At 45.3% G+C, this 10,579-nt stretch overlaps 1 protein-coding gene across 2 annotated transcripts in view; it reads left to right on the forward strand.

The window, feature by feature from the left end:
- Trit1 (tRNA isopentenyltransferase 1) overlaps window positions 1–10,317 on the forward strand; it is a 49,678-nt gene extending 39,361 nt beyond the window's left edge. The window contains exons 4-11 of one of the 2 annotated variants that reach the window (XM_059254903.1): window positions 168–313; window positions 2,383–2,525; window positions 4,710–4,821; window positions 5,175–5,287; window positions 5,492–5,569; window positions 8,048–8,157; window positions 8,473–8,590; window positions 10,073–10,317. In XM_059254903.1, the coding sequence (XP_059110886.1) occupies window positions 168–313; window positions 2,383–2,525; window positions 4,710–4,821; window positions 5,175–5,287; window positions 5,492–5,569; window positions 8,048–8,157; window positions 8,473–8,590; window positions 10,073–10,242 (990 nt within the window). In that variant the 3' untranslated portion in view covers window positions 10,243–10,317. The remainder of the gene's footprint in view (window positions 1–167; window positions 314–2,382; window positions 2,526–4,709; window positions 4,822–5,174; window positions 5,288–5,491; window positions 5,570–8,047; window positions 8,158–8,472; window positions 8,591–10,072) is intronic. The other variant, XR_009377651.1, reaches the window with a different exon arrangement.
- Window positions 10,318–10,579: the final 262 nt, after the last annotated feature.

Genomic DNA, 10,579 nt, shown 5'->3' on the forward strand with positions numbered 1-10,579 from the left:
AGCATATTGGAATTTTTGGTTTATGAGCTGTCCCTCACTAGATGGTAAGATCTTCAGAACCATCTCTGTTCTTTATTTCTAAGGCTTAGTAAGACGCCTGGCCCATTTATAGTCTCAATGTTTATTGACTAGTTGGATTAAATTTATTCTAAACCTTCATGTACTAGCCCCAGGAGATGGGCACCAGGAAAGGGGTTGACCGGAAAGTAGAGCTTGAGAAGGAGGATGGCCATGAACTCCATAAACGGCTAAGCCAGGTGGACCCAGAAATGGCCGCCAAACTACACCCACATGACAAACGCAAAGTGGCCAGGTAAGAAAGCCTGCGTCCTCCATTACCCCTGAGTTCCTTTAGAGCTGGGAGACGGTAAAGTGTTTGGCTAACTGGGGTGGTAGAGAGGCTTGGCAATAGTGGAGAGCTGTTCTATTCAGTGGGCTTGGAGGCCCTAACTTAGGCCCTGCCTCAGTCCAACTCCCTCAGTAAACAGCTGTCCTGCTTTGTTGTTATGTTTTAAAGGCATAGTACAGTATTGTTTTTCCCCAGGGCCTATGTAATCTTGCTTCATTTTCTATTTGATCTTTGCTTGTATAACAGTTTTCATATAAAATTTTTCTGGCATGCAGTCCGTTTACATTGTGACTTGAGTTTCATAATTGATTGTGCAATGCTGGCTTGTGTCCCAGCAGCTTTCCCAATGGGAGGTGGAGTTTATACGCTGTCTCATAGGTCAGCTCACCTTTGCACATGGAAACTTGGTTGTAGAGAAGAGAGGTGGTGAATGAACTCCTCACGTGCTTCTTCAGAGTTGTTTGGAATTGGAACTACATATGTTGCTTTATTTTCCTGCAGTGTTGGGAGTGGTTCCTGTGTTTGGCACAGGAGACCATCTAGGGATTTCCTGTGTGATAGCTACACGTATCACTTGTTATGGTAACATTGGTCCTGGGGGCTTATAAAATATTCTACTCAGAAGGTTTTTTTTTTTTCTCAAAAGATTTTTTAATACCGCTGTTTCTTATACTTCCGTTGGAAGAGCTTTCGAAGTGCCATTTAAGAATCCCTCACCCCATTGTGCCCTGTTCCAATGAAATTTACATTAAAGAGAAAGGTCTTTTTCACACAGAGGTGTGCTTGGAGGGCCACACTCTAGTCTAAGTGTTTTTCTCCTCATTGAAGGCACTATCCCCCTGGGAAGTGATATTCTAAGGGAAATGCTGTTTGTACTAAGTAGGCACGCTTTTTTTTCTGTTGTTGAGACAGGATCTCATGGAGTCCTGACTGGCTTGGCTGAGGATGGCCTTGACTCCTGTTCTTCCTGACATTGCTTGGAATCAGGCATCTGTCATCCCACCTGACTCCGAATACTTTATTCTAATCCGATTTCTGTTTTGTTTTTTTTTTTTAAACTCAGGGACTAGTGAAATTCAGGTTACAGTTCTGCATGCTGTAACTTTAGAGCCTGTCTTTACTTTCCCTCCTTCCCTAATCAGATCTTTATTTCTTACGGGTTCCCCTGTGCTGCTTGAGAACTGTGCCTCAGGAAGAGTCAGTAGGTTCCAAGCAAGAGCTCCAGTGTCTCTCCCGTAGGGAAGATGGGGACCTTTTATCAGCTCTCTCGGGTGGAGTCTGTTTTCTTCATGTAAATAAGTGAGATACTGTTAGGTTTTTCCTCATAGATGCTCTGAGTGGCCATGGATATTGAAGGACAAGGGGTCTCACTCTGCTGTTGGGGTTTCAGGAAACAGAAGTGGGTCAGGAAGGGAAAGATCACTTTCCAGCTGATAAGTCGCAGTCACCTGAGTGGAGAGTGTGGCTTTGGGAGCTCAGTTACCTGGTGTGTAATATAACAGAATGCACACAGACATGGATGTCGGCTTAAGAATGAGCGTGTGGGTTCTGTCCTCGACAGTCTTTGTTCCAGGAGAGTGTACTGAATTAGCCAGGAGCATTCTTGATTAATTTTAGACATATTGAAAAGGAAAGTGGCTGAGCTGGATGTGCGGCATGCCTTGGTACTGTGGGAAAGGTACTCCAGCGAGACCAGACTTGCTGGCTTGTACAGAGTGTCCCAAACAAGCTTTTACTGCTCACTTGAAAGTGAGTCTCCTTCTGTTTGTATAGAGGAAACCTGTTATTTCTGAACCCGTTTAACTAATTCTAGAATGTGTTTTTAAAAGAACAGTGTTATTTCTCACCCAGAGTTTAGGTGCCTTTCTGAATAGCTTTAGGATTAGAATAAAGCTGGAACGTCTTGGTTTGGGAATTTATGCATGAAGTTGACAAATGAGGCTTTCTGTGAGATAGTCTTTCTCTTTATTCCAGTTGAGAATGAATATTTCCTAATGAGTTTCCCACCCCACCTCCTATTTTAAACAACTTAGGAGCTTACAAGTGTTTGAAGAAACAGGAATCTCTCACAGTGAATTTCTTCATCGGCAGCATGAAGAGGAGGGTGGCGGTCCACTTGGAGGCCCTCTCAAGTTCCCTAACCCATGCATCCTCTGGCTTCATGCTGACCAGACAGGTAAAAATGTCTTCCGTCTAGAGTGCATCTGAGGTACAACGTAGACTACTGGGTTCTTGTGTGTCCAGTGCTTAGAACCACGTGGCTGATAGTGAACACTCATGTAAGCTATTGGGTTTATTGTGGAAGTCACCATGCCTTGACTTAGGCTCCATGCTGTTCCCTCAGGAACGGAGGAGAATGCTGGTTCTCAGATACCAGAGTAGGGTAGGATGAGATATACAGAGCGGAAAAGAGACTGCCACTTAGAGCAGGTTGAGAGAGGAGAGTGAGGGAAGGGTTCCATGGATGGGGGTCTGACCTCGTGGTTGACTGAAGGCCTGAGAAACAGGTGTGATGGTTACTAGCCAACTTGGTAGCATTTGTTGCTAAAGTATTCACGCCCTGTCAGGGAAGTGCAAGCATTCTGTAGTGGCTGTGCTTTAGAGAGGAGTGAGAATTTCTGCCCTTGCAGATCTCCTAGGGGTGGGATGATAGACAGAGTCCTCAGTGCTGGCCTAGAGATCTGCTCAGAATGCTGTGGACCTAAGAAAAGAGATAAAGAACATTCTCTGGGGATTAGGAAAACAAAATGGCTATGTGGGCAGGCAATGCAGTACAGTGGTGAATTGCCCAGGCTTAAAGACACTGTTAAACTTCGCACACTTGCTCCACTATCTCCCAGTTTTGTGAGGTTTTTTTTTTTTTTTTCTTTTGGTATTTCAAGACATGTTTCTCTGTGTAATAGCTCTGGCTGTCCTGGAACTCACTTTGTAGACCAGGAGGCTGGCCTCGAACTCACAGAGATCTGCCTGCCTCTGCCTCCCATTTGCTGGGATCTCAGGCATACACCACCACCACTGTTTATTCTGTGAGTTCTTTCTTTCTTTCTTTCTTATTTTTTTTTTTTTTTTGGTTTTTTGTTTTGTTTTGTTTTGTTTTGTTTTTTGTTTTTTGTTTTTTGAGACAGGGTTTCTCTGTAGCTTTGGAGCCTGTCCTGGACTAGCTATGTAGCCCAGGCTGGCCTCGAACTCACAGAGATCCGCCTGCCTCTGCCTCCCGAGTGCAGGGATTATAGGCATGTGTTACCACCGCCCGGCTCATTCTGTGAGTTCTTAAGACCAATTAGTTTACCTTTATGTATTCCAACTCTTGTATAAAATAGAAATGATAATAATAGTACATATCTTATAGCATCCATTAAGGATTCAATAAACTAATATTACACAGAGTTGTGGGGTTGGGAATATGGCTTAGTAGTAGAACAGTTGTCTGATATGCACAAAGGTCTGTATTCAAGTCCTAGCACTGCAAAATAAATGAATTATAAGTGGATTCAGAGTGCTTGTAGTGAGCGTCATACATGACCAGTCCCCAGTAACCAAATCTTAGTGAGGTAAGAAAAAGAGCTGTGCTCATTAGAGGCTGAGAAGTAGCAACAATAAAGATAAGCACAAACACTCATAAGGATAATTTGCTCTTAAATCACTCTCAGTATAAGTTTATGGAAAAATGTCACTTAATGAAATGTTTAATAGTCAAACCTTACACTACACTTCAGAATAAACTAATGGCTTTGACTCATGGCAGAGCTATATCCGGCTGCTGCACCTGGCTGACGATGCTCTCCCACTCAGCTTGGTAGTTCAGGATGCACCAGGATATCACTTGGGGATTCTGAGATGAAAGTAACACAAAGTTAGAGTAAAAAATATGACAAAAGTTAAGAAAGGTCAACCACTGATTGTAATGGTGCACACCTTTAATCCCAGCCCTTGGGAGGCAGAGGCAGGCGGATCTGTGTGAGTTCCAGGCCACCCAGTGTGTGTAGTGAATTCCACAGCAGCCTGGTCTATATAGTAAGACCCTGTTAAAGAACCAAGAGAAAAGAAGAGTCAACAGGGAACCTGCAGCCACTTTGAAAAGCAGTTGGTGTGCAGTCTACACAGTAAAGCGCTCACCCTCACTCCAGCTATCATTGGATGCTGTTTGAATAAGAAGAAGCATGTGCTTCATTCTGTTTTGCTTTGCTCTTGCACAGTCCAGAGTACAAGTAAATACAATATGAATTTTTATATACTCTGAAATACAAATGCTTTGATTTGGATAAAAACCCTTCTTTGTGGCAGCCTGTTCAATTCACTATGTGAGTGTGTACTAGGCCCCTGCCACATGCTGCTCATTCATGGGCTGTTTTGACTCAAGTTCTAGATGAACGCTTGGATAAGAGAGTGGATGACATGCTTGCTGCTGGACTCTTGGAAGAGCTGAGAGATTTCCACAGACGCTATAATCTTAAGAACATTTCAGAAAACAGGTGAGGATCTGGCTACTATTCTGACTTACTCTCCGTTGCTTGTCTGTGGTTGCAAGACCATAGACATAATGCTGGCTTTGGACATACTTACTAGTCTTTGGCCTTGGCATTGGCAAGACCTGTTGAAGGAGGTTTATTATATACCTGTTACAAGGGTAATTTGCTTTTCTTTCAGACATCCCCAGGAGTTACTTTTAAGGCAATGACCTGGGGACTGGTAGGGTGGGAAGGGGAGAATTTCTGTCAGTAATTGCTCAGGATCTCACTGTTCTCATCAATGAGATACTATCTGAGGCCCCTACTCAATCCATCTCAGAGGCTGTGGCTCACTGCTGATGCTCTCCTGTTCCCAGCCAGGACTATCAACATGGTATCTTCCAGTCAATTGGCTTCAAGGAATTTCACGAGTACCTGATCACTGAGGGAAAATGCACACCAGAGACTAGTAACCAGCTTCTAAAGAAAGGTGTGACTTCCTCCATCTAACCTAGTCTTGGACATCCTTGGGTGATAGTCTGAGCTGAGGCTAGAAGAGTCCCAGCTAAAAACCGAGATTGTTATCTGTAAAGTCTAACAGTGTGCCGATTTCTTTTGCTCTTGGGCTGGGAGGTGCTGTCTCCTGACAGACAGAAAGGCTCACCTGGATGCCCATGTCTGCCGTATCTTCCAGGGATTGAGGCTCTGAAACAAGTTACCAAGAGATATGCCCGGAAGCAAAACCGATGGGTTAAAAACCGATTTTTGAGCAGTGAGTCCCACTTTTCTCCTCCTCCTCTGGATCCTTTTTGAATATTGATGTCTTCTGCTCATTCTGCAAACCAACGTTAGTTTCTAGATCTGGCCCTAGAATTTAGACCACAGGTGGGTCTTTTGCATAGATGATTATTCAAAGGTGTTTTCTGGTGATGTCTCAGGAAGGAAAAAATAGCAGTTAAGTTTCCATTGAAGACTTGTCCTTATTCCTTGAACAGATGGCGGTGGCTGCAGCAGGAGGTGGAGCAAGATAGCTCCCTGTGAGCAGGCTGGGTGTCAGGTCTGACTCCAGCTTGAGTCTTCTGCCTGAAGAGCAGGCAGAAATCTGCAGGGAGTTTTCCCAGTTCAAGTGGTCCTGGCTCTGGTGATCTTTAATAAAAAGGCAAAACATACACTGTTGGTTTACCCTTGCTTTATCTTTGGGGTCAGATACATGGTACTTGAATTGCTTCAACTGACACTTTAACTGGACAGAACTTTTAAGGGCGAGGGAAGGAAAGAACAGTGAGATCCTGTGTCTTTGTCACTCAATTTTGTGCTATATATAGTAACATCAAGGCTTCAAGGTTAAAGGGTAATTGTTTTTACAGATAGAATGGGCAGACCTAGTAGAGGTCCAGTAACACACACACACACACACACACACATACACACACACACACACACCAGCTAGAAGGTGCTAGAGCCCAGATACAGACCTGACTTTTTAAGTCTAGGCTCATGTTTCTTTTAGCTATACTGTTGGCTAACTGGCATTCCTAGTGGCCCTCAGGTCCCCAGTTGTGTGCTTATGAGCTAAAAGGAGATACATTTAAGTGTAGTGAAGTTTATCCCCACCCTAGTTTTTCTTGGAGACACTTTTAAAATATACTTCTGGATCATCTCCAGCTGGCTTTTTGCCGGTAGCCCTCTGCTTTCAGTCACAGCCTCCATCCCTGCCCTTTGGTGCCTTTGACCATGTACACCTTGATGTATGGTGTCGCTTCTTCCCATTTACCCTCTGTCTGCCTGTCTTGATAAGTAGCAGAGATCCCATCTTCATCTCAGCTGAACTTGATGTTCAGAATCACAGATTTCAAGTGTAACTTCCCTTCCCAAGTCGGACAGTAAGTCTGAAACAAAAGGCTTTTTTGTAGTAGTTTAGAACTTCCTCTTGTGGTAAGGCCGTAGTAATCCCTGTCTCTGCGGCAGGAGGGGTTGATGGCACAGTGTCATATGCCCGCACCTCATTCTGTGCAGGCACAGTCCTGGTGCCAGAGAGAAAGGCACAGCTGCCCTGAAAGTCAGGAGCCACATTTGATTGGGCAGGGTTAGTCTTCTGGGATATGGCCTGGCAGAGAGCCAGAGGGACTTCCCCACCCCAGCTTGGCCTTGGACCCAAGCCAGAAATAGCAGCTGGGAGCCGAGAACTTGTTGAAAGGTGCTTAGACAGGGCACAGAGGCCCAACAAAGGACTTAGAGGAGAAAGGAAAATGTAGAGTGGCCTAGAAACAGGTGCAAAGCTTAACCAAGGCCAGGTGTGCTGTGGTGCTGCCTGAACCCTCCTGGTCTCACCTTTCCATGTGGTGCAGGTGTGTAGGCCAGTCCGGTTTATGAAGACTCTTATTTGTGGTTGGCACACTCAAAAGGCCAGCACCTGCCAGCCGTTGGCATCCCAGTGCCTTTGATGTTTTCTGTCCACGGGACAGTGCTTCTTGCCATCCAGTAACTGACTTCACCGAGCTGTAGAAGGCAGACCAGTGTCTCTGTAGAGTGTGGGGGAACCGAAGCTAAGGTATTCAGCACAGCTGGCCAGATGGGCAGATGTCTATCCCTCCATGACAGCTCCAGTCTCATGGCCAGTCCGAAGTATGGACCAGAGTGTTGTTTGAATCCCCCTTCTTTAGATATGGCTCTTAGCATTGGGCTACCTGGCTGTAATCGCATCACTTGGAAGGTAGACACACAGGAGGATCAGGGGTCCAAGACCAACCTCAAGTACATAGTGAGTTTAAGGACAGCCTGGGCCACATGAGCCTCTGTCTCAGGAAAAAAAAAAAAAAAAAAGCATGGAGGGCAGAGTGAGATTCAACTAGATGAGCCCCAAGACTAGTTCTTTAGTTCAGTGGTACATTGGTTAAGGCCTGTGGTTATCCAGATGCTATCAAGGCGTATAAACCCTCTTCCCACACAGAACCATGCTTTAAGATGACATAAAGTGGTCACCAGAGCTGATACTCCATTTTGATTTCCTTACTGGTCAAAGATTGTGCTCCCGAGTCTCTGTTTACATGGTCAGGCTTGTAGGCCACTTATGAGTCAAGCTTCTGGGTCTTTGGGACTGTAGCTCATATTTATAGTAGAATGAATAGCATGGGCAGAATGTCACTCCTCTGGCCCTGTGTGTTCCTCTTGAGGGTTTTAAGAGTCCTGGAAACAGAATAGATTGGGTCTTGTAGACCAGGCTCTCACAACTTTTCTTTGTCATCATTAGGACCTGGTCCCAGTGTCCCCCCAGTATATGGCTTAGAAGTCTCTGATGTTTCAAAGTGGGAGGAGTCTGTTCTGGAACCTGCTCTCAATATAGTGCAAAGTTTCATCCAGGTGACTACTAAGGAGGCATGGCCTGTTGTAGGGTTGCAGAGTGCTTTCTTTCATTGAGACCTTTGCTGCTAACTTGGGGAGCCAAATCTCGTTTCAATGGAGTAAGTCAGCGGGGCTGGCTGCTTTTAGATCCCCAAAGCTTGTTTTTAATTTCACATTTAGAAAGGTTGTTGCTAAAATCTGTTAACAGCCCACCTACTCTCTGGGGGATGAAAAAGGAATTTTGGGATAATTTGGGGAATCCCACTCCCCTTAATATCAGAGAATTGTCCCCAAATCTCTTTGAATTGAATACTCTTCCCTTTGCTCTCTTAGGGTCACAAACCTACAGCCACTCCAATGAAGATGCCATACAATGAAACCGAGAACAAGAGAAGTTACCACATGTGTGACCTTTGTGACCGGATCATCATTGGGGACCGGGAATGGACAGGTAGCTGGAGGCTGTGGGGGGTCATGGGAACTATATTAGGGTGTGTGTAGGGGGGGTTTACGCTTCCTAAAACTTAGTCTTCAAGGGTTGAATGCTGGAGTCAGCTTTGTAGTAGGACAGACAGATTCCTGAGAACCTTTGCCAGACTAGTTGCCTCCGTGTCCTGAAGCACAGAAGACCGCCGCCCTGCAGATGCACCTGGAATAGGAGCCTCATCCCGAGAGGAGTCCCGTCGCCTTTCCTGTTAGAGTGCGCTTGCGGGACAGATAGAAGTAAAGGCGTCAGGCAGCTCCTGCAAGCTGGCACAGGGTCCTCAGAGGCCGAGGGTCTTTTCAGCACTCTCAGGCTGATTGTTGAACTGGTGAGTGGCTCAGACTGGGAAGAAAGGTAGGGAAAGCTGAGAGAGCTAACATGAACTAGCCTGACCCAGCCATGGGAAGCCTGCTCCGAGGATTGCTTTGCTTGGATTCTCACAGTAGATGTTTCTCTCCATATCAACCCATAGAATGATTAGGTCTATTAACCGACATCTTTGGCAAAAATGAACTCCATTGTCAGAGACCGGGGACGGCCGTGTGCCCATGCAGCAGAAGAAGCCTTGATTGTTGTTGGTGTATAATGATGAAAAGGGAAGAGAGAGGGCGTCTGACTGCTTTGTAAAGGGAACTTAGTGCGTCTATTCGTCTAGTGTCCTTTGGGGAGAGCCTTAGAGAAGCAACATTTGTGAGCCTTTGTGAGCTTGGCTGTGTGAGCCTTCTATAGTACGTACCATCTGTCGAGTCCCCCGTGCTCCCGTCTCCCGCTGCTGCCGTGGAGAGCAGCCCAGAGCCCAGGTTTGCCTGAAGCTCTAGTTAGAGGATAAAGCTGCCTCATCTTCCCACACGAATTTTCTCCAGCTTCTAAATCTTCCATACTTACACTTCCAAACCTTAAAAAAAATAATGCTTTTACTATGTGTAAAAGAATTTATCCTAGGCTTAGTGGATAAAGGAGCTTTCTGGCAGACAGTCTCATACCCTGACATACATGCACAATTAAGTAAATAAATATTAGCCTGGCCACCCCTCTCTTTAGGTGTTCCCAGAGATTGCTTTGTAGAACGAGATAGTAAAAATTAGCCAGTGTGAAGTAGTCTTCGGGTAAGAATGAGAGGATTGGTGAGTTCATGCTGCCGTGGGCTGAGCTCCCAGCTCTTCCTGCCTGGCAGAGCCTTGGCCCAGTGTATAACACAGGCCTAGGAGGTGAAGGCAGGGGAGTCTAAGTTTGAGGTCAGTCTGGGCTTCATAGTAAGACCTTGTCTCAAGCAAACAACAGCAAAAGCACATGTCTACTCTGTTATTTATTAATAGTTAAAGAAAAAGATTGTATAGTTAAATGTAAATGTTTGGTTGGTTTTTTTTTTATTATTTTCTTGTTTGTTTATTTTTAGGATTAATTCTAGAAAACTCTGGCATTTTGTTTCTTTGGTTTTTGTCTTTTCAGCACATATAAAATCCAAATCTCACTTGCACCAACTGAAGAAAAGAAGAAAGCTGGACTCAGATGCTGTTCCTGCTGTAGAAAGCCAAAATAGTTCCCCAGACTGTGACCTGGAACTTAAAGAGGGGAAGTCCCCAGGGCATCATGATCAAGAGCTGAAGGCCAGGGTTTGAGAGACATGCCTAGTGGCCTTTGCAGAGCAGTGGGGATAAAGTCCAGGAGGGAGGGGGGGGGTGTCAGTCCCACGCCTGGACTAGGAAGGCTGGGCAGAAGTGCCACCCCCCCCCCCCCCCCCCCGGGTCATCTTTTACTCTGTGGTGTGGTCTGCACTGGAAACAGCAGGTCTTTCAGCTCCTTGTGTGGCTCTTGTGTCTGGTAAGGATGTAGTTCAGGGTGGGATTTTTTTATTTTCTTTGAACCTTAAAGGTTTTATTTTAGAAAGAGGCACAGATTGCACATTTTCTACTTGAGGATCTTTTTTAGTGGTGAATACCAAGATTCAGTACATCC

Source organism: Peromyscus eremicus, chromosome 2, assembly GCF_949786415.1.
Source record: "Peromyscus eremicus chromosome 2, PerEre_H2_v1, whole genome shotgun sequence".
Taxonomy (NCBI): domain Eukaryota; kingdom Metazoa; phylum Chordata; class Mammalia; order Rodentia; family Cricetidae; genus Peromyscus; species Peromyscus eremicus.